The sequence below is a fragment of the Tamandua tetradactyla genome, chromosome 7, assembly GCF_023851605.1.
Source record: "Tamandua tetradactyla isolate mTamTet1 chromosome 7, mTamTet1.pri, whole genome shotgun sequence".
In the NCBI taxonomy this organism is placed as follows: domain Eukaryota; kingdom Metazoa; phylum Chordata; class Mammalia; order Pilosa; family Myrmecophagidae; genus Tamandua; species Tamandua tetradactyla.
Genome location: NC_135333.1, coordinates 113125115 through 113149445, shown reverse-complemented (window position 1 = coordinate 113149445; position 24331 = coordinate 113125115). Strand labels below are relative to the sequence as shown.

Here is a 24331-nt window from a genome sequence, read left to right as displayed (position 1 = left end):
TTCTTTAAATACTTAAACTAAAAAAAAAAAAAAATCACACCAGATTGAAGACAGAAGCAGATATGATATTCCAATTGTCTTCTATTAAGCCACACATTAAAGACATTTGCAACAGTACATTCCCCACTATTTTTTTGGAAAACAGTTAATTTTTATTAAAAAAATACATAATTTGTGTATTTTTGTGTAAAGCATGTAATGAGTTTATCATTATTATTTAAAAATCAATTAGTGAATTAAAAATTTAAAAATTTCTCAATTGTGGTCTCCAATTGATAAATTAGAAGCACATGAAAAAAAACCTCTTTGCAGTATAACTGAAATATGATGTGAAAATTAAAGCCACATTCATTAAGCCAACAGAAGAGCTGGCTGTGTATGTGTTTACATGAGCAGGGAGGGAGTTGGCTACAGACTGTAGTGTTTGGGAGCTATTGTAGATTGAACTATGTACTCCAATTTAGACATGTTCTTTTTTTGTTGTTGTTGTATGCTATATGGCAGGGTCACATTTCATTATTGTTCCATGTGAGTATCTCATTATTGCAGCACCATTATTGAATTTTTGTTTGTTTGCTTATTTTATTTGTTTGTTTTGCTTGCTTGCTTTGTTTTTTGGGAAGTGTATGGACCGGGAATTGAACATGGGTCTCCTGCATGGCAGGCGAGAATTCTACCACTGAACTACCCTGGCACCCCCTAGACGTGTTCTTAATATTAATCTACACAACTGTGGGTGCAAACCCATTGTAAACAGGACCTCTTGAAGGTGCTATTTTTGTTAAAGTGTGTCCCAACTGAATGAGGATTGGTTTTAATACAGATTTCTAAGAGCACTTTATAAGTAGAAGAAATTCATACATAGAGAGAGAAGGCCACAGGGTACCATAAGTCAGTGGGAACCCAGAATAGAAAAAAGAGGACATCACCATGTAACACGAGGCAGGGATATAAGCCAAGGAACCCCAAGGTATTACCAGTCAGCCAGAATGCTACTGACCCCAGGGAGGAGAAAGCCTTCTTGTTCGTGCCTCGATTTTGGACTTTTCCAGTCTCAAAACTGTGAGCCAATAAACTCCTGTTGTTTAAGCCACCTCACTGTGTGGTATTCATCATGACAGTCAGGTAAACTAAGACAGGAGCACAGGTGACCCATCTTCAAATCTTGGCTCTAGCGCCTACTAGTTACAAAACCTTGGATAAATTAGTTACTCTCTCTGGGCCTCAGTTTCCTCAGTTGTTCTTCAAGATAAATGCAGAGAAACTGCAGGAGAGTCCTTGGACAAAGCAAGTCTTGGTAGTTGGCCAGGGCCTCTAGGAACCTACATTTTTTTTCAGATGGGGAATTGGAGGAAGTGAAGATTTTCATACAAAGCCAGACATCTAAGAAGCCCAGTTTCATTTTTTGGGCTAGGGAGTAATCAGAGCAACTCTTATGCTAAAGCCTACAGATTAATCAGAGACTATTCAAGAGCAAAGTGCTAACAACACTTAGGTATTCATTAAGTAGCTCAGTGATGGCTCTCAAGAGGTAGAAGTCCCATTTACAACAACGCTATAATCATACTTCCTCCCAAAAAGATGCTGAATAGGAGAAAGGTGAATGCAGGTGAGATGGAGACAGCTCCAGGTCATACAGAAGTCTCAGAAGGGATTCAGATTTCTAAAACTCCTCCATTCATTTGTCCAACAAATATCTGAATGTGCACAGAAGAGGACCTTCACTTTAGGGCTTTATCTAAGAGAGAAGATGATATGAACTTAACTAAATATAATACCAGATAAAGTAAAAAGCAACTAAAGGGGGGTGCAAGGATAGTTCAATGGTAGAATTTTCACTTGCCATGCAGAGACCTGGGTTCAAGTCCTAGCCCATGCACTTACCCAAAACAAACAAACTAAACAAACAAACAAAAAGTCAAAAAACAAAAATTCAACAAATGGTGCTGCAATAATGGGATACTCACATGGAAAAAGGACGACATGTGATCCCCACCACACAGCATAAAAAAAGGGGGGGGCACCTACAGTGGTACATATAAAACATAATGGAAAGACAAAGATAATTTCTGATCAGGTGTGGAATGAAGGAGTCAGGGAAGATTTCTTGAGAGAAAAGATATGAAGAGTCAGTATGATATGAATATTCAGACATGGAAAATTTAGGCATTTTAGAGAGGATGTTTCAGGAACAAATCACAGAGGGTAGAAAACAAAGACCACATTTAGGAACATCTAGCGGTTTACTCTGGTTTAAACAGAAGGTGTGTGATGTGACACAGTGACTAAAAAGACTGAAATGGTAGATTGTGTCCACACTGGGGCAGAGGAGGAGCACTAGGAATTCCATGCTAGAGACTTGGGACCTAATTGGTGAACAGAGTGAATCTGATTAGAGGAATTCCATCCTCTATCCTTAATATTTTCTGAAAACCCTCTATCACCATTTAGTCCCTTCCATTTCCTACATTATTGAAAAACCAGAAATTGTAAAGTATCATCTTCCTCAACTTCCTACTCCCTGTCTACAAACTTATCCATAACTACCCTGCCAATTTTTCTGAGGTTTAAGGGGCAAGGTACCCCACTCCTGTTAGAGACTGTTTATTTTCTCATCTTCTAAAATTATGCTCTATTTCTAGTCTTCTCCATTTTCTACCCTAATTTCCTCTTCTTCTGGTTCTTTTCCCCACAGATTATAAAAATGCTTATTTTCATCCATACTCTTTAAAGGAAGTTGAATGAGACATCTACATTCATTGTCTCCACATCCCACTCACTATGGCATCTATCCTTGACCTGGACTAAAATATCTCTCCTTAGTCACCAATGACTTATAATGCCACATCCAATAGACACTTTTAGTTATAATATCACTAATCATTGCTGTTAAATTTCAATCCACTGATCTCTCTCCATCCTTTTCCCAACTCGTCTATACTCTTGGCTCTATTAGAGAAGAATCTTCTTAGTACCTCCAAATGTTCTTAGCACCTCCAAGACCATCCATTTGTTTTACTTCATGAGGTCCATCTCCTCTGCCCAAGGACACCACTGGTTATTATATCCTTGGCCCACTGTTCTTTCCCATGACATACTCTTTTTCAGTGGTCTCATCAAATCTCATGGTTTCAGTCATTACTCTCAGCTTTTAACCTCTTCCCTGAGCTAACATTTGACTATCCATGTATCTAAAAGACCTACCCACTTGGTTATCCAACATGTAAATGTACAAATTGGAACACAGTTTCTTATAAACTTGGATTGTCTTTCGTTCTCTGTTTTACTACTCCCTCACCAATGTATGCATATATTACTTGACTAATTTCTATTTATACTTTAAGCCTCATTTCAGGTTATCTTAGCCAGAAAATTTTTGTTGAACCTCCAAGCTGGGATAGTTCTGCACTCTTCAAAACACCCCTGGCATATATCTATTATGAAATAATACTATTGACGCAATGATAAAAATACTCTTTTTTTTTTTTTTTAAAGAAAAAAACAAAACCGTATCTGGCTGCTCCACTACATTGTAAGCTCTATAGGGCAAGAACAATGTATAAGTATCATTTAATTTCCAGGACCTAGCACAATTCTTAACACATGGCAGATACTTTCATCAATGCTTGCTAAATGAACAATAAGAGCTATGTTTTAGGAAGTGATCTGCCGGCAGTGTGTAAAATTTAAAGGAGAGAAAGACCAGAGGAAACAAAACTGAAAGGAGAACTGCAGTAGAATAAAATGCTACCAAATCCTGAGCTAGAATAGGATTAATAGGAATGAAGAAAAGGGATATATATAAGAGATTTTGCTGCGATAAAATGAATAACACTGGCAAAAGACTGAACTGGGAGGTAAGAGATGCAAGGAAGTGACACAATAAATCATTTCTGGGAAATAAGGAAAGACAGTGGATACACTGCCATAAACAGGAACTGAAATCTATAATCTATTCTATACTGAGTCTATTTACCAGAATTTCTTTGACATGGGGAATTAAACTGTTTTTTGGTGGCAATTTCTGAAATCCAAAAATACCTATTATGAGATATTTATGGTAATAGAATACTCAATAATCATTCATAAGTCCTCTCTTTCTCTGTTTCTCCATTTATAAAAAAAATTGGGGGGGGGTGCACGGGTAGTTCAGTGGTTAGAATGCCTGCCTTCCATGCAGGAGACCTGGGTTCGATTCTCAAACCACGCACCACCATCCCCCAAAATATGTGGATAAGACTGGAGGTTTTCAACCTATCATAGCATAATTTATCAGCATGACACTACATATATAGAATAATTAATTACCAGAACTTGTCGTGTTTAAATAAGGTGATCTAAAGAGTTTTATGACTCCTATTTTTTTAAACCTACAATTAAATTCTGATTTTCAAATGCTAAGAGGAGAAAAGATTTCCCTAGTGTTTCAGAACTTGGGGCTTGCTGGTGTGGCATAGACTTTACTGCTGCAGCAAGCCCACCAAAGATGATCACAGTCTTAGGGTTGACTTTTAGAGCAGAGAAGGGAGGGCAGGATCACATTAGAGGATGTTTCAAATACGCAAGTGGTCCTACCTCCCAGAAAAGAACAATATGAACATGGTGAGGTAGGACTGCAGATGCTGGGTCTGGAAAATGTAAGAGCAAAGGAGAATTTGACAATTAAGGGGAAAAGCTGATATTCTTAAACTTATCTGACCCAATGCAAAGATTTTACCTGATTCATGATGGAAAATTTCCTCCCTATTCTGTTATCTGGCAGCCGAAAAGCCTTTCTTCTCATACCATCTTCTGACTCTGATTTAAACACCTTCTCAGGATCCCCTTTCTCTTCTCCTTCAGAGAGCTCCTTCTGCTTCCTCTTTTTTCTCCTGTTCCGTCTTTCCTTGGCACTCTTTGAACTGAGTTTAGAAATTTCAGATGAACTCTGAGGAGAGCCTCCCCCTTCTTCACCTTCTTCCTCTATGGCATCTTCTGAGACAGTTCCTGCTGAAGTGGCCATGGCAGCAGCCTAGGAAAGGAACCATAGCAGCAGACCAGATCAGAAGCAATTAACATGAGCCACCCAGAAGCCAAATGATAAATGCAGAGCATTTCCTTTTCCATAGACAGGTAGTGTCATTGGCAGTGGGGGGGAAACCAGCCTCTTAGAGAAGGTGCTGGCTAGGCCCTGGTTGCCTCCATTTTTCAGTTGAATTTGTATCCTAGCACACAGTCCTAAATGACAAGAGTAGAACCCAAGTTAGGAGACCTTTGGGTTTTATTCTTTTGAGTATCTCAGACAAGAACTTGCCTGCCTTCTTGGTATCAAAGGATCCCCTCTGGGCAACTCTGAAAATGAATGCTAAGAAACTAAATTATGCATTATGAGTTCAACAGTGTAAAAATACATGTGTATTTGGGTAATATTAGAATGTAAACTGTTATGGTGGAGGGGATCACAAATTTTTTAAATTTTATTTTATACTTTGTCTCTATCCTCTTTTCAATTAGAAATAATATTACCTGATCACAGAGAATCTCTGAAGAAGATCCTAATGTTTTCCTCATCAAAAAGGTTATGCTTATATGAAACACTAATTAGTTGCTCTGGCTCCTTTTTTCTCCCCAGCTATCATAATAGTTTATTAAGGAATTCAATGAAAGATCTTATTACTAAATAGTTTGGTCATCAAAGACAAATAGAACAACTGGACCAACCATCTGCTGTTGTTACTTGGGTTATCTTAATCAGATCAATGAACTCTATTTGACAGTACACTTAGAAAAAGTCAATTGTATTGGAAACAGATGGGGTCTTAGTCACAGCTCTCTGCCTGGAAGGGGAGGCCTGTTTCAAAGAACTGATCACCAACCTGTGCCTCTTCCTGTTGCTTCTTAAGTTGCTCCAACATTGCTTTGAACTCAGCCTCTTTTTGCTCTGCCTCCTCCAGTGTTGCCTGATTCTGTTCTTCATAAGCCATGGCCACCACAGCCAAAATCAGGTTCACCAGATAGAAAGAACCCACAAAGATGACTAATACAAAGAAGATCATGTATGTTTTCCCAGCTGCTCGTAAGGTCTGTAAACACAAGGACCATTTTCTAAGTCACTTGCATCAAACGAATCAGGCTAAAAACAACTCATGCCCCCAGGTACTATTAGCACTTTGAGCAGGATAGTCTTTATCATGTGGTATTCCTTCTTACTGCAGGACATTTCGCATCCCTTTAGGATCCTAAATGTCCTGCAGTAAGAAGGCCTCCCCACCTTTCCCCTTCCCCTAAATGTCAGTGATACCTCCAATTCATTGTGACAAAAAAAAAAAATTCCCTCTCATTTCCAAAAGTGCCCTGTATGCTTAAATCATAGAAAAATGTTTCTTTCCTTTTTTTTTTTTTTTAAAGGAAAAAACGCTCTGGGCTAAGAATTATGTTTGACTTCTTCAGTTGGTTCTAAAACAAATATAAAGAAAAGAATATGACTTCAGCTTATTTAGCGACTGGTCCTCAATCAAAAGCATTAATAGACAAATTCCATCTTTGGGATTAGGTCCAAGTCACAGGAAGTTCCCATCTTCAGAGACAGCCTTCCTTACCTTTTTGTAACGTGATGGCTTTAAAAAGAGGGATATAATGCAGCGAGGAGAAAAAAAAAAAAAAGGAGGGAGAATCCTAGGTCTATACCTTTCGCTAAGAGGGAATAAATAGAACAACTGGGTTTTGGGTTATATATATGCAACCCACTATTACTGAGGTTTTATCTTTATTCTTTTCAACCACAAATCTTTATTGTAAAGATTTTCATCAACCACAAATATTTTATGATAAAGATTCAATTTCTCAAATCTAAGGAAATTCTAGGCTGCCCAACAGAAAAGTAAGAACTAATTAGGGGATTTGACCTAAAAGTTTCTGTTAAAGATATTCCTTCCTGCGTGAGGGGGATATTCTCTTTCTTAAACTAACTGGCATCATCAAATGCCAGAGTCAAATAGAAAATAATGGATTACCAAAGAATTTCTCAGCAGGAAGAACCTTGGCAATCACCTAGACAACCTTTCCATCACAACCAGTCAAGTTAAATGGTTTGCCTAGAGTCACCAAGGTAGCCCAACACAATGATAATGACCTTATTTTTAATCTGTCACACCTGCCTGAACAAATCTAAATGTGTTACGAATCTCAAGAATGTTGATATATTTAGACTTCAAGATCCTTGTGGATAGAAATCCCACCTTTATAATGTGTAGCCTAGTTTTTTACAGAAAGTAGCTGCTTAATTAATATTTTTAAAACAGATGCCCTAAGGCCCTAAATCCAAAAGCAGATATATTGCAGGTGGTCTGGTGAAACAAGAGGAGGCAGGTAGAGACAGCAGATTCCCAGGCCAGGCAAGAGGCTATCAATGCTGTGAACTTTTACAGCTGTACATGACCTGAGCATTCAAGAAAGAGATAAGAATTCAATTAAGTTTGTATGCCACCTGACACTGGGAAATGCCATACTAAGATCCTGTATGTCTCCACTAATGGATTCTCACACAGAATGTCCCCAATCCACATACCTTCTTCACACAAACCCTATCACAGAAGAAAAAGAGTTATTACTCACTAACTGATACAAGTTTTCCCAGTAGTCCTGGGTCATAAGGCGAAATAGTGCCAAGAAGGCCCAGCTAAAAGTATCAAAGCTTGTGTAGCCATAGTTGGGGTTCCTTCCTGCCTTCATACACTGGTATCCCTCTGGGCATTGCCTGAAGAGAGAAAGGGAAATTCAGAGCTTTTCAACATAATTCTACCCAGTCATTAGTCATTGCCACAACCTTGAAGATATTAAATTAAATAACCTTCTATAGAGCAAGGCCAACATATTAGAAGGAAAAAAAAGAAAGAAATTAGCCAGGCCAGTTTTTCAAAAAAATGTTGTCCCGAGGACACCCTAGGCTCAGAATTACCCATGATGCGCCTCAATAATGCAGACCCCTGTACTTTACCCAAGACCCAGAAATTAAAAGCTCTGGTCAAGGGATCCATGAATCTAAACTACATGATTCTTATGCATGTCAAAATTTGAGAACCACCGTCCTAGATTCAGACCAATGCATGATTCAACCAAAATCAATTTAACTACTATTCCAAATGACAAATGGCTTGAAATACCCGTTGATTGTCTCTGTTCTCTTAACACTCACTGTGGCAACCTAAGTCATATTGGGGGTTTCAGTGACCCCAACTATAACACTTCTTCTGCTTTTAGACTGACCAGATATTTATTTCAATGCAATTTCTAGTATCCACTGCAAACAGAAATTAAGTGCACTTCTAGATGTTACAGTCATTTTAAAACATCAATTCCCAGAACACCAATAAAATCTGAATAATAAATGATACTACCACCCTAGTTTATATATCACTCTGTTTACAAAGCACTTTCATGTATGCTATCTAATTGGATTCTTACAACAACCCTGTGAGGAAGAGAGCGCATGACTTATTAAATTCATTTTATGGATGAAGAAATTGAGGCTCAGTAAGTTGAGGTCTGTCAAGGTCTTAGAGCTAGAAATAGCAGAATCAGGACTCAAATGTTATACTGCCACTCTTTTCCTTCTCCTGTGTTCTCAAGCTTAGCATATTTTGGGTCATCATTGGGTGTTAAACTATCACCGAGATAGTGTTCTTACTCTATATTTTAATAATTGTGTTAAAGTGGAATGAGGGGAATCTACAAAGAGGCTGGTAAGATATACAGTTTTTGTTGTTGTTCTTCTTCTCTTAGCACTAGCAGCACTCACTAATTTATGGAGCAATGCTATTTCCACTTTGGTGGAAATTGCTATTTCCTGGGCTTTTTGATTGTTTTTAAATATTTTTATTGATAAATCTTCACACATATATTCCATACATGGTGTACAATCAATGGCTCACAACATCATCACATAGATGTGTATTCATCACCATGATCATTTTTTTAGATCATTTGCAACACTCCAGAAAAAGAAATAAAAAGAAAAGAAAAAACTCATACATACCATACCCTTCACCCCTCCTTCTCATTGACCACTAGTATTTCCATCCACCCAATTTATTTTACCCTTTGTCCCCCCTTTTATTTATTTATTATTTATTATCCATATTTTTAAACTCATCTGGATAAAAGGAGAAAAAGATATAGGTTTTCATAATCCCACAGTCACACTGTAAAAGTCATATCTTTATACAATCGTCTTCAAGAATCAGAGCCAGTGGAACACAGAGCAACAGTTTCAGGTACTTCCCTCCAGCCACTCCAACACATTATAAACTAAAAAGGGATATCTATATAATGCATAAGAATAACCTCCAGGATAACCTCTTGACTCTGTCTGAAATCTCTTAGACACTGAAACTTTATTTTGTCTCTTTTCTCCCTTCCCCCTTTCGGTCAGGAAGGCTTTCTCAATCCCTTGATGCTGGTTCCCAGTTGATCCCAGGATTTCTGCCCCATGTTGCCAGGGAGATTTACACCCCTGGGAGTCATGTCCCATGTAGGCAGCAGGGCAGTGAGTTCACCTGCTGAGCTGGCTTAAAGAGACAGACCACATCTAAGCAACAAAAGAGGTTCTCTGCGAGTGACACTTTGGCCTAATTTTAACTCGGCTTAGCATATCCTTTGCAGGAATAAGTTTCATAAGGGCAAACCCCAAGATCACAGGTGCGGTCTATTGATTTGTTGTTCCCACTGCTTGCAAGATTATTAGAAATTTCCCAAATGGGGAAGCTGAATCTTTCCTCCTTTCTCCCCATTCCCCCAAGAGGACCTTGCAAATACTTTTTATTCACTGCCCAAATTACTCTGGGAAGATATCCAGTTTTAAAGATTCTATCTTTAGCTTTTAATATCTTCAAGTTTGGCCCGAAACTATAAAGCACATTCCTCTTCTGGTGAAATGACAACTTTGCATAGACAAATACGAAACAAAAAGAAAATGTGAATCAACTAATAGATCACCCAACTAGGGTCTACTACATGAGCACACAAAAAAGGGAAAGTGAAAATAATGCCCATTTTCATCCAAACAATAAGTACATCATTTAAAGGAGGAGAACAAAAAAATTAGGTGAGCTACTCACCCAGCATCGGAACTGTTCCCACAGAGTAAAGGCTCCAGCATGCCAGGAACTGTGTAAAAATTTGCTAGAGAAGTTTGAAGAGGCAGGAAATGAATAAGGCAGATTAAAGTGAAGGAGAAAATAAGGTTACACTGTTTCTAACTAGCCCCAGCAGAAATAGCTATTGTCTTTAGCTCATATAAATATTCTATGACAGCAGTAAAACGGGATCAGAATTCTTTCCCATTAAAGATTTTCCTATATAAATTTAAAATTTCAAAGTGCTGCTCTAAAGCCCTGATGCAATGCTTTTTTCAGAGATACCCGACTTCCATTCATATCTCAAAATTATAAGCCAGGTTCTAGGTACTTGAATTAAAGGGGTCTAAAAGTGAGTTTTTTGAGTTCTTCACCTCTTTATACAACTTTATGCTCTGACTTTATAATTTCTCTTTCTCAAAGATATTCAAGAAATTCTCACTCATCACTAGTTTCCATGTTCTATTTTAAATTAGAAGGTGTGTTTCCTATTCCTAAATGTGTCCCTGAAATCTCCTTTGCAACATTTTCTTATGGTTTCTTTACTGCCTTTATTTCTTCAGGAGTGAATGACAGTGATAGTGTAAATTTTTTTTATCCATTATTTTACAGAAGTACTACTACATCAAATTTTCCTTTACGTAAGACCCAATGCCTTAGTTCTTCAAATGAAATTATTAAAACTGTAACAGGATTAAATGGTGCCTAATAGCCTATCTGACCCCCAACTAGATCCATTACTAAGCACTTGGTAGTATTGAGAAAGCAGGCATTCCCTAGGTATATTCTGGACTAAATGTTTGCATATCCTAAGGAACCTAGTTAGTAGAAAAAGAAGGATTTTATCAAGCTCCTGAGCTTGAATTTCAAGGCAAAAGTTTAGGGGTACATGCAAAGAAGCTATAAAGTCTTCCTGTTGGCTTTAAAGGGGAAGGAAAGAGAGAGCAAGAGAGCAAGGGCTAATGTTTGCAAGCTTCTGAACACAATTCGACCTCTAGGAAAGGGAATAACTTCACAAGGATATTTCCAGTAGCACTGGCTTCCCTTTCTGGCCCCAACTACTTTATTTAAAGCCCAGGGTAGCTTCTGACTATGTAAACTAGGAACAGACTTTTCTTTTCTCCTTTTGCAGTGGAGGGGCTACCTACTTTTATTGTTGATATACTCTTCCCAATCAAAACCTCTGGTGCCATTTTCAAGATAACTCTCGTTGAAGTTTATAGGCCATACAACACACTTGTTTCGTAAGTTTCCCATGAAGAGTTGTAGTCCAATCAGGGCAAAAACACTCAAGCAGAACACTGTCAGGATCATTACATCTGACAGCTTCTTCACAGACTGAATTAGGGCACCCACAATTGTCTTCAGGCCTGAGGAGAAAGAACCCCGGAATCAGAGTCACCTCAAAGCTCTTCCCACCACCCCCAGCCTCCCTCTCAGCAGCTGACTTCAACTTCTCCCCACAGCACCACCCTTGAAATAAGGCCACTTTATTTTTACACCATGAGGAGTATGACAAAGGGTTCACGATATTATCAATTTCCCAGAAGTATCAATTTTTAAGTCAATAATTATTAAAAAGCAAAATAAAGGACCTTCTATCAACATGAGACTCCTTTTCTAGAGTCTTTTCTGTTTCTCACTGCTCTTTTTAGCTACCAAATGAGCTAAACTCTTACTTGCCTCAAGGCCTTCTTCTGCCTGGAATGCTCCCTTCCATTTCCTTCTCCTACATACCTTCTAGTCATCCTTCAGGTCTCAGCTTAAAAATTAATTCCTCCAGGAAGACTTCTCTGACTTCCCAACTGTCTACCCCTCCAATTTTAACTTAATAGCACTCTTTACTTTCCTTTGTGGTGTTTATCATGGTTGTAATTAGTTATGTCTGTCCTGTTCACAGTTATATCTATAGTGTCTAGCCCTCAGCAGGTATTCAGTAAACACTTGTTGAATTAAAACAAAAACAAAAACAAAAAAACAGGAAAATCAGGGTTAGAAAGGGAATTACTGGGAAGTTTAAGAGCCAATAATAAGTGAGAAGGTACAATATTTTCCCAAGAACTCTAGAAATGCCAAAGTATTGAAAAGGTTAATTATTATCAATGCAGGATTAGGACTTGTCTTTCCATTTAAAATACATTCTCTCCAACATATAGATGCCCTGTACTCTACAACTGGCTTTTTTCTGTCCTTCCAGACTAAAAACAACAATAAACCAATAACTAATTCAAATATCAGGTTTAAATGCAAGTTGCTAATTCAAATTTGAAGCTGCAATAGATTTCTTAATTGCTGGCGAGAAATCAGTGACAGGAGACAAGAAAATATAGTTGTAGATTTATGATGTTTCAGTCAAAATGAGTCTGTATGTGGCTCTCCTGAGCATGCCCAGATATGAAGCTATCCATGGGGCATGACCGACCAAGCATCGAGCACTCCTGGTGTGCCAGGCACAAAGAATGGACACGAGGCAGATACTGTACCCTGACACACAGGACTCAGGAGGGATCTCAACCTTGATCCACTTCTGAAGGCAAGAATATTAGACAGGGATTGATGGAAAACTCTAATGCTGGCTTTGAAGTGTGAAGCTGTGTAGTTATGCCACTCACTGTGTCACCTGAGCAAGACACTTAACATCTTGGAATCTGTTTTTTTTCATCTTTTAAATGGGGAGTATAGTTTAATATCATATTGTTGTTGTGAGGTTTAAGCATAATTCATATAAAGCACTTAGCACAGTACCTGGTACACAATAAATGACTCAAATGTTAACCATTATTGCTTGAACCTCATTTTATTCATCTGTAAAAACAGTATTAATACTGCCCTCATGGGGTTTTTGCCAGCTTCAAATAAGATAATGAAAGTAAAGTTCCTAGAATACTACATGGCTTATGAGCTGGTACTCAACATTTGTTAGCTATCACTATTATACATAAGGGATATAATTATATTCCTTAGAGAAAGTCAACCACTGTACATGGTTGACTTTGACTAATATTGATCTAATGGGTGGTGTGGATATGACTTCTTTTGCTTTTGACCAACTACAATTTCAAGAAATGCCAACCTGAGTCCACCCGTAGTAATGGATGCTCTGCCATACACAGGACCTGGCACAAAGCAGAAGCAAAATAAAGTGCTGAAAGGCCCATGCTTTCTTACATAGTAGGCCTTCCATGGTGACTGTAGCCACCAAAGGAATTAGGAAGAACTTGCCCAGGCTCCAAGGAACAGGGCTCTTCTAATCAGATTCCTTCCCTCCTTACTGGGTTGTGCAGAAAGAGTGCCAGATAGGGAATCAGAAAGGAGAAATTCTGGTCACGGCTCAGTCACTATCTATGACCCACATTATTTTAGAATGGATTTAAGGTCAGTCTTATTTTTCCACCTATAAAATGTAGATAAACATAGAACTACACGGCAGAAGGCAGTGGAAAGAAGCTACAAAATTTTCTCTAAAAATACAGGAGAAATGTTTATTTGCATGAGATTAAGTAGCTGAAATTTCAAATCATCTTTTATTCCTAATGGTCCCAGGAAATCATATTATAATCACACAGGAAGGTAAGAATGAATTGGTGAAAAAAAAAACAGAAGGCAGCCAAGAAGAAGCAAAAATGATTCCAATGTTACGGAACTTATTTCCATACAGTTCCTGAGGAACAGAAAAGTCATTATATTTGGCTGGGTTGGAGTGGGTCTATACTGAGTCAATAATTCAATTCTAGGCTCCTAAAATTATACAGTTCTGTTTTAAAAGTCAAAGTGTGATTAAAAGAAAAAAGAATATCTGAATGATCACTGAAGAATGACTGAAAAGTTTTCTTCCCTGGACTTTATTATGAAGAGCATATATAGCTATTTCTTCTGAAAAGTTCAGCCAATCACCCATCTGAATACCAGATGATCTTTCAAGGCCCTTTCTACCTTCTTTTTAATTGAATTGAGAAATGAGCTGTAAGCCGTTGTTTGTATTAAGAATAAGAGTACAATACTCCAAAATAGTCAAACCAACATGTTTTTGCTAAAAATAAATAAGTAAAAGCAAACAATTTTAGCATGTGTCTAATCTGATTTCCCCAGACTGGGAACTCTTTGGACAGTTTCAAGCCTGTACAACACGAAATTCTAGATTGTGAACTTAAACTATCCCCTGCTCCCTAAGAGTAGGCTTCCAGCAGCGATATTTACATGAGGCAATCCTCTGTCAGTGGATTATAGATATCAGGGTGGATATCTGATTTGTACCCAGATCCTTTCCCCCAGGAAGTTGAAACAGGACAAGAAATAATGGATAGTTTTTTTTTCATGTAGTGAGAATGGTAATAAATAAATTTCAGAGTTAAGCAGTAGTCATACACTGTCTTTATAACAGGATATGCTCGAGAAGTAAAGGCAGTTAGTATACTGAGAGAGAAAAAGGAAGCACAAACAAAGAAAAGAGAAGGTGACTAAGTATTTCCCAGGTACCTGGGACTTTGACTCTGCATTCTGGTTTCTAGTGACTACTAGAGGCATTCCAGCTCTTGAATTCTCTGAACTACCTCTGTATCCTTTTACTTATAACCAAAGAATCCTAACTAATTCACCAACCATATATGGAACTCATTGTTTTCCTGAGGATGTACCTGAACTCGCACAATCTGTTGAATTAACATCTCTTCTCCATAAATCAGATGTCACTGCTGAAGAAATCTATAACAAACAAACCCTCAAGCATTTTGCTTTGCAACTTTGAAGTCTGGGCCTTAAATCATCTCCTTGGTGAGAGTTCTTTCAGTTTTCAAGATGTTTAAAGTAGAAACTTAAGTATTCAGCTGCTTATATTTCACAGGTGCTCAGAAAAAGAAATCTTAATTAAGCTAGAATAACCATCTAAATAACATTATGGCCATCTAAAAGGTTTACTCTCCAAGATTCTCATTCAGATTGCTAGGTCCAAGATTCTCATTCAGATTGCTAGGAGAAAATAAGAGGAAGGCATAGAAAAAAGAAAGGTGATAAAGCTTAATATTTCCAAGTGAAGAAAGGCTCACGATTACAGAGCAAGATTAAATATAAAGTCACTGGATTATACACTGGTCTCAGCCAAGACTCTTCTTCCTTTCCTTAGGGTAGATAATTGTGAAACGATCAGATTTGCAGGCATCAGTGCCTGCAAATTTATGGAGATGATGTCATCAATACATTCCCTGAGCTCAAGCTCTATGATCTTGCCAGCAGTGGCTGCCCAATGTAAAATGCAGCCAAGCAAAAGTGCTCCCTACCACCATAAACACAGGTCAATAAAGGCAAAATGTTGCTGGTAGAATTCCTGACCTGATGCATGTAAGAATGGAGAATGCCACTGTTCTGCTGTGAAGAGACGCTGTCTTGCATCTTCTTTTGGCTCATACTACCACATGCTGGAACAAGGAAGATACTGACTAAAAGCCTACCATCCAAAACAGAGCAGAATGCTCCTTCAGATGACTCCTACACAACAGAGTGTGCAACAGAAGCCATGTGGGGGCAAATTGGACTACAAGAACTTTTGGAAAAGGCAAACAGTAACTAGCATTGAGATATATCTGAGCAGAAGCAGTTAATACGTTTACTACAGTTCAAGAAAAGACAGCTGGATCCAATGTACAAGAAAGGTCAGCTACCAGAGAGGAAGTCAGAAATTTAAGAAATTTTGAGAGGTAGATGAAGCCACTGCCACAGAATTCTATTCCATTTTGCTATGTCCAAAGGGACCTCTGAACCTACCACCTTTTATAAAGCCCACCACCTCCTTGAGCAAACAAAGCCTGCTTATGTTCTAAGTCCAGAGAAATCAGTCATGCATACTGGAATAAAAACCTTCCACCACGGTGAAGGCCAGATTATAAACAAAGCCAATTTATATTTCCTACTTTCTAGCTTAGGTTGAGAATCTAAGTGGCCTGAAGCAACATGAGCTAATTCGCCTACAAAATTGGTATTGCAACAGACCTCAGTAGCAGTAACAAGCAGATCTCAAAGCAGGGGAAAGAACAGTTCCCCCAACAGTGGCTGGCTTGGGTCCAGACAAGTCCTAGAGTGAAACACTGCCCTGTCAACATTTCTGCTGTAGACTCAATGCTCATAACGATAGTTCTCGAAAGTTTTTCATATCAAGAGTATTTTGAGAGAGATTTGGGGGCGGTAGGTTTATTCCCTTTAGACCACAGTCACATCACAAAGTCCCACTAAAACTGAATAGCTCTCGAAGGTAGGCCAGTGGGGTCCTATGAACCTCAGTGTTTTTCCACCTATGACCACTGTTTTACACTTTAGTTATCTTTCCTGAAAAGCAATATGGAAAAAAAAGAAATACAAGAGCAACTGGATCAATAACTAGAATTTTTACAGAGAAACAGGAGTCTGAATAAAGTCTTTATATACTTTCTATCTTCCTTCACTTTGCAGCAGAAATCACCACATTCACAATGTATATGCTTAAACAAAATGCTTTCTTTGTTAATTCTGAGGTGGAAAGGAGAAGGGCCCATACTTTTCCTTGCTTCCTATCTGTTGATAGCACAAATGTGGGACGAAAGTAACACAAATGAAAACAGAGAGATAAAATATCCAAGACAAAAACAATCAAGAAATTACAACTCTAAAATGAGAAAATGATATTAAATAAGTACTGCAGAGAAAAGAATAAGTAGAACTTTTGAGGAGCCATACAAATGATGATGGAGATTAAAAGGATATGCCAACCTGTTTTATTTACACCAAGTGTCACTCTCTAAGAAAAACCTCCTTAGAGATTTCCATCCTATCTTAGGGCATGTTGGTCCTGTTGGACATGGTCAAGTATGCAGAAGATGTAACTTCTCACAGAAATGAAAAATGAACTCAGAAGTTCATTTTTGTGCCCAGGCCCAGATAAATACAAAGTGAAAACAAACTTTAAAGACATATAAACTTCTAAGTAGAATATTCCAATGTCAAGTGGAACCTGGCAAATTCTAGACAAAAGAAAGTTTAGAAAGGGTCTCCTGCTAAACTGATCCTTTTAGCAGTTTGGGAGCACTGCTCTTAAGTCAACCCCTCTGAAGCAAAAGGGAAACCATGAATGATACATGTCCAAGTCTTGCATTAGTGTGTAAAAGGGATCAGGTTTTGGGTGTGGTCTTTTCTAAGCTATTACTCTAAAGTAAGGCATTTCTTATACAAAAGACTGCAGGGAATGGATGTGCCTTACTCTCCAATCTTATGGGAATCTTGGGAGCCCTGACACATTCAGAATATCTACAAAGATGCTAAGAGGGTGAACAGTGCCAGCCCAGGTGAGCTGGGATGAGTGCTCCAGGAAGGGGAAAAGTCTCCTCAAGGGAACTGAGATTTGGAGAGCTTTGTCAGAACCTGGAGGCCCCCATATCAGTTCCATGGTTGCTCTCACTTTCCACTCTGTTTTTTGGCAGCTTTGGCAAAAGCCTATATTCAAACTGGGAACAAGAGAGGGCAAAGAGAACAACAATTCAACTGGAGTGAGAAAACTTGCAAAACAGTAGTTTTTACTAAGAGGGAACTATTGCCAAGCTCTAAAAAACTGGACTTAAAATGACAGATTTCGAAGCAAGAGATAGCCCCAAGTCCAGTGGTATTTCTGCCTAGGAAAGAGACCAGTGTTAACAGCCAGGTAAGAATAAGACTACAATTCTCTAAAGGAAAAAGTATGATAAGTTCATAATTTTACATGGATGAGAGAAATCTCTCTGCAACAGGGGTATTATTTACTAAATAGCAGATACTCTAGATTTCTTTTACTAACTCTAAAAGGAAGAATGGGGAAAGAATTGGATTAAAAGTCACACTTACACTTGAATTCAAGTACCAATTATGCCACTTACTGATTATGATCTATTATTGGCTTTATTATCTCTAAAAATTCCTTTCCATTCTGTTTATCCTCCCAAAGGCAGCTCAACTGGAGGTGCTTCCAGAAAGAGGAATCCAGGAAGAATGTATCTGTTTTAAACTCTGAAACTGATATCTATATTTTTTCACAAACCTTTTCTTTGGACTTAGGTTTCATCTTCATAGTAAGGACTGTTACTACAACAATAATTTATGGAGCATCGTTATGGTGGTCAGGACTGTTTTTTTTTAATATATATATAGTACTGGAGTATTAAGTATAAATAAAGTGATATCAGTCAAGAGTTATCTTGCAGAAATGCTGTGTTCCTAGTTAAGCACAGAGCAGAGGCAGAAGCAGAGCTATAAGCTAGACCAGAGACAGCATCTGCTGCCCTAGTTAGTGAACAGAATGCAGCTTTCCGATTTAATTCTGGAAGAGAAGTTTTGAGATCACAAGAACATGAAGAGACAGATGTCTTGCAGAGTACGCTGGGGGAAGTGAGCAGAAAACAAGATTACATTTAAAAGGCCAGAAGAGATAGGCAGACTAAAGGAAAAATGTAAATAAGGACGAGGCATTCCAGATGACTTGAAAAATAAGGCAAAGCTTTAAGCCACCATCAATGAGTCATGTGATGCTCCCTGGAGAACAAACTGGGCTTTCCATCATATGAATTTTTAAATCTTGTTAAGTCAGGGTTATAGTTTTTTGCCAAAAAGGATATACTTCAACTAATACCTGGGCCTTAGTTGATAAGGAATAGCTTAGCTAGTACTGCTAAAGATAAAGGAATCTGTCTTGAGTATATTACAGGCATTAATTTTCTTGTCTACTCCATGACACAGATACGTAAATGGAAAACTGAGGTATAACTTCCCTGTGGTTCTTGATAAATCACATTCTAAATTTGCCCTTTCCAGAATTCTACCTCTGTGCTTTCCTCTCTTGTATTTGCTATTTAGATAATGTTATAACAGGGAAAAGAGAAATATCTCTGAGTTAGTCAACAGGGGAAGAACCACCCACTGCCAGCAACTGGTTGTTTCTGGTCTTCATATCCCGGTGTCTACCAACCGCTGTGGAAAGCCTGTCTCTAGGATGCCTTCCGTGAAACCCCTGAACACAACTGAAGACCAATCAGTTACAGCCAAGTCTTGACTTCTACCAAGTTACTGGCAGTATATCTTAGGCTCGTGAGACTAAAATGTTATTCATTCCAGATTTCAAGCCTGGTTGTCAGAAAGATAGTATCAACCAGTTACAAGGTTTAAATTAAATATAAGGGATCATAACCTGGGGTCCATGGATGAGCTTCAAGGGGGTCTGTGAACTTTCATCGGATTCTCAAAGGGATCCAAAACTTTCGAAAGGTTAATAACCACTGGGCTAGCTCAACCAGGACCAAAAAGAAAAAGGCAGAATTTTTAAAGAGATTGTCAACTATCTTTCAACAAACCCACTGATTCCTTTTGTTTCTCAAGTTTCTGAACTTTTTGTTTGTCCACATCTTTAGATGGGTCCCTGAAAATATTAAATGTATCTTATCTTACCTTTGACATTTTTCTAAACAGCATCAGTCTAAGTTTTCATTGGGATTTTTGCTGAGTATCTGAACAGCAGATGTTTACTGATTCTTATTTTAGTGACACAGCGGTACAACATGATAGACAGTGACTATTAATGTTCGGTTCTCTAACTCCATGGGTCTTCAATTTATTTATAATACTAGACTAGTTAACAAAGATGGATCTCTTCTGTGATTGGATAATTTCATATACACAGTAACAGTAAAAGTATAATAATTTGAATGACCTCCCATCAGTAAACCATGCGACAGGAAGCCTAAAAATCACAAGCAATGGAGTGATGGTGAATGTTAAAATTACTGTAATTCCATGAGGCCAGGAAGCAAATGATTTATACTCAAAGACAGCTGGATGTGTGATGATTTTTTTCAGATATCGTAAGATCCCAGGATTCTTAAGCACGTGCTTTTTCAAATGCATGAATGGAACAGGAGCTGCATGCCTCCCAAGCGCTGTCAGAGAATATCGCCTTAGGACCAAAGGGCCATTCCAGAGAGCCTTTCCCAGGAAAAACATGCGGAATGCAAGGCCATATCAACTGTGCTGACACTGGTTTCAAATGTGGTGGATAAAATGAATGGAGGGGAAAGAGATGAGGCAGTCAGTGTTGTGTTTAAATTTTCTCACCTGGAATTACAGAGATAGTTTTCAAAGCTCGGAGAACCCTGAATGTTCTCAGCGCTGAGACATTGCCCAGGTCCACAAACTCTGTCACATATCTGTAGTAAGGGAGGTCACACACAGACACAAATGACAAACACAGACACAAACACAAACACCAAAGGAAAAAACAAAACCACAACAAAACAAAAAGTACAATACGTCACGTCAGGGCCCTAACCCAACACCTAACACCAACCCCGGGCCATCTTACCTGGGATTACCGAAATAGTTTTCAAAGCCCTCAGTACCCTGAAAGTGCGTAGAGCTGAAACATTGCCTAGGTTTACAAACTCTGTTATATACCTGCAGAATCAAACCAAAGTTAACTTGTAACGATACCATTGGGCGAGGGTTTGGGAATGGGGGGAGGAAAGGGTCTTATACACAAGCTATGATTTCATTCTTTTTTTCCTTGAAAAAGAAAAGTTTCAAAATACAAACACTTAAGGAACACTTCTTTTTGGTAACTGAACAAGCAGAATTTAAAAACACATTTGAAAGAACTGATACACCCAGAGGTTCCTGGGGCTTACTCTCTTAATCATCATGGTGATATGCTAACCATAATCAGAGTAACTTTACTCTCAGCAGTCCCCCACCTTTTTTTAAGTGAAAACAAGGAAGACCAGGAGGTGTCAAAGGATTATGGCCCCAAGTTTGATAAACAATTTCTAAGAAATGGGAGACAAATTTCTGCAGTGGAAGCCCCATAAAAACAAATCTGCATTAAAATAAATCCCTAATTGACAATGGCAAAAATACCTAAATGACAATACAAATGATTTATCCAAGAGTTGCATGAATATCTTTGCAGTCTATAAGTGAAGTTTTAAGCCTGTGACAAAGTGGGGCTCAGGAGAATCTAGAGCACGGCATCAGAGCAAATATTGTATTAAATATCCATTTATCGTCATCTCTGTGCCTAGAAAGAACACTTAAATTTTAAATGAACACCAACATGTACTCATAATGCCGGAAAGCTAGAAACTAACCTTAATAAAATAGAAAGTTAATATTTCAGTTTCAAATATTCAATGCATATCATTCATTCACATTTTATTATTCAGAATGCATCTTTCTACATGATGCTCTGACTCATATTTAAAGAAATGCACTCTCTGTCTTTCACATCTGTATACACATACACAGACATACACAAAACCTATATACAACTCCCGCCCCCAGTCAAACCACAAAGCTTTTTCCCAACCAAAAAATAAAAATAATAAAGTTTGCTGTAACTCTTCTGTCATCAGCTAAGTTTTCCAAAGGGACACATTTTCACTGCTAAAACAATAATTACTAAGAGCAGCTAGCAGACCAATATGGAGTTTCACTGGCTTAGTGATAGTTGGAGTTCTGACCAGTAATTCTTTAGGTGCTACGTTGCTTTGAAACTGTTATGTACCCCAGAAAAGCCATGGTCTTTTTCTTATTTCAGTCTTATGGGGACAGACCTCTTGTTTAAGGTAGGACCTTTTGATTAGGTGGCTTCCGTGGAGATGTAACTCCACCCATTCAAAGTAGGTCTTAATCTGCTTAAAAATGGAACCATTTTGGATAAAGCTCAGAGCTGACACAAAGACATTTGGAACTGCAGAAAGAAAATGCCCCTGGGGAAACTGTTTGAAATCAGAAGCCAAAGGATCAACAGAAGCCAGCCACGTGCCTTCCCAACTGTCAGAGGTGTTCTGGACGCCATCGGCCTTTCTTGAGTTAAGGTATCTTTATCTGGACGCCTTAGTTTGGACATTTTTATGGCCTCAGAACTATAAACTTGTAACTTAATAAATCCCCTTTATAAAAACCAACCCATTTCTGGTATATTTCTTTCTGGCAGCATTAGCAAACTGAAACAGGTGGTCAATAGTCTGGATGCTATGATTCTAAAATAGCCTCATTAAAGAAGTTCATTTTCAGCTTAGTATATACACCTAAAAAAATCCAAGTCTTCACAGAGGCCTCCTAGTGATGGGCATGCAAACCTCAGGCAGTTGTTACAGGGGGGAGAAAATATGATGAGGAAATGTCAATAGGAAGTCAGTTCCTACTTTCTCCCTGAGTTGTAAAGCCTCTGCTTACCTTTTCCCACATAAACATGCTATCATTGCCTCGACTATAAAAGGCCCTATTAAGCAGGAACCACAGGCACAAGCCCATAGGGCTTACAATTATTTATTATACTACTGTGCCCACAAACGCACACTGAAAAACACTGTCATACAAACATACCCAGCAGTACAACACATACACCACATCAGAATGCCAACAAAGTAAGCTGAGAACTTACGCCATCATGATGACACTGAAATCTAACCAGTTCCATGGATCCCGTAAAAAGGTAAAGCCATCTATGCAGAAACCTCTTGCAATAATTTTCACTAGTGATTCAAATGTATAAATCCCTGTGAACGTGTACCTGTCAAAAAGAAATAAATAGCTTGAGGTAATTTCTGATCAGAAACCTTCAACAAGCCTTTTAAGATAACACTTGCCTGAAGTGTGGCTTTAACTAACAGAGTCAAAACAGAAAGGCAGCAGAAAAGAAGTGAAGAGGAGAATGCTCTGAATGAAACCTGATGAAATGCAAAAAACATGAAATCTGTAATGGTAAGTTAGACCTAAAGAGTATGGCAAGAACATAACTTCATGTTGCCATCTAATATGTGATCATTTTGAACCATGTAAAGAGGCCCAGAGATATTTTTAACTTTAGAAAAGTCAAAACAGAAGGAAACCTAATGTTGGAGAAGATGGCATCACCATTAACTAAGGATACAACATGATGATACGCTAGCAAATAAAGCACTGGCTAGTACAGGAAAGGGCAGGGGTGAAGGGTGGTAATTTCCAGAGCATATTTTCTCTTTCTAGAATTGACTTTTAAGGATTTTTCATAAATTCCACATATATTTTCACTCCTCTTTGTAGAAATGAGGAATGAGCAATACCTAATTTTTTCCTTGACAGATAAAACTGTGGTAAAGCAAGATTAAGTAACTCAAAATTTTAAAACAGACAAATAAATGAACTACTTACTCCACATTCTTCGACCACTCAGGAGGGTTACTAAAAGTCATGAATACACAGTTGGTCAAAATAGTGCACATAATGATCATGCTAAATACTGTAGAGAAAGGTCAAGGGAGAATATACAAAATTTGGCCTTTGCCCCCCAGGTATCAGGCATATTTCACATTCAATATCATGAGATCTACATCAATATATTGAAAGGAGGCAAAGCACAGAAGAGGTGGAACAGACACAGTGATAATGAAAACTGTGGTCGCCACCATCAACACAGAACTCTGCTGAGTGCATTTATGCTTGACCAGAGAATTGTGGATCATGGGGCAGGATGGCCGATCTCCTTTCAAAAGAGATACTGTCTTCCTTTTGGATAAACCATTTATCTTCTTACCACGTTTCATCCCAACTAAAGAGTAAGCTTCTAAATACCCTTGAATGTAGTAATCATAAATCTGTCAGGCTTCTATACTTTTCAAAGTCAGGTAAGAAAATAAATCAAAATCATTCACTTCTCATTTATTATAAAAGTGAATTACTGTACATAAGTAGTTATTTGAAAATCTACATGTAAATAATGGTTTACTTTATCCCCTAGTCCTCCTAAGGGCTGAATTATGTCTAGGGACGGCAAGACAAAAACAGCAGACAATAGTTTGGGAAACATGTGGTGGCATGTCAAGTAAGAATTTCAAGGACATCTGCAACGCCATATACTCCTAGGAATCAGATAATGAGGCAAATCTATCTAATCTTTCTAAAAGTGCCCAGGAATGTTTATGGATAGAAAACCACTTCGTTGTCATTTCAGTTCCATCTAAGAGCTTTCTCGGTCCCTTTAGTTTTTATGTAAGGAGAAAAATTAAACTGTTTTCGGTTAGCAAGAGTTACTTAAATTCAAACTGTCACTTTAATAAGCATGGGAGCCATATCTCATACGTTGCTGACTTACTCTCCCTTGCTAATGGCATTCCCCATCTTCATTCCACCAGTGAAGATTTAGAAAGAGAAAACAGATCTTACAGCTGGATTTTTCTTCATTATAGCTGTTTTTTTTTTTT

General features: G+C 38.1%; 1 protein-coding gene across 6 annotated transcripts in view; it reads right to left on the bottom strand.

Moving 5' to 3' along the window:
* The window catches only part of SCN8A (sodium voltage-gated channel alpha subunit 8), a 187130-nt gene that overhangs the window by 75188 nt on the left and 87611 nt on the right, over positions 1–24331 (bottom strand). For 5 of the 6 annotated variants that reach the window (XR_013155653.1, XM_077110725.1, XM_077110724.1 and 2 more), the window contains exons 4-11: positions 23283–23373; positions 22534–22662; positions 20208–20299; positions 11261–11482; positions 10095–10158; positions 7594–7735; positions 5856–6062; positions 4718–5011 (exon numbers count right to left, since the gene is read on the bottom strand). Coding sequence is in view for 5 of the 6 variants with exons in the window: in XM_077110725.1 (XP_076966840.1) it covers positions 4718–5011; positions 5856–6062; positions 7594–7735; positions 10095–10158; positions 11261–11482; positions 20208–20299; positions 22534–22662; positions 23283–23373 (1241 nt within the window). In the remaining variant the exon portion in view is untranslated. Of the gene's footprint in view, positions 1–4717; positions 5012–5855; positions 6063–7593; positions 7736–10094; positions 10159–11260; positions 11483–20207; positions 20300–20454; positions 20547–22533; positions 22663–23282; positions 23374–24331 lie in introns of all 6 variants that reach the window. The other variant, XM_077110723.1, reaches the window with a different exon arrangement.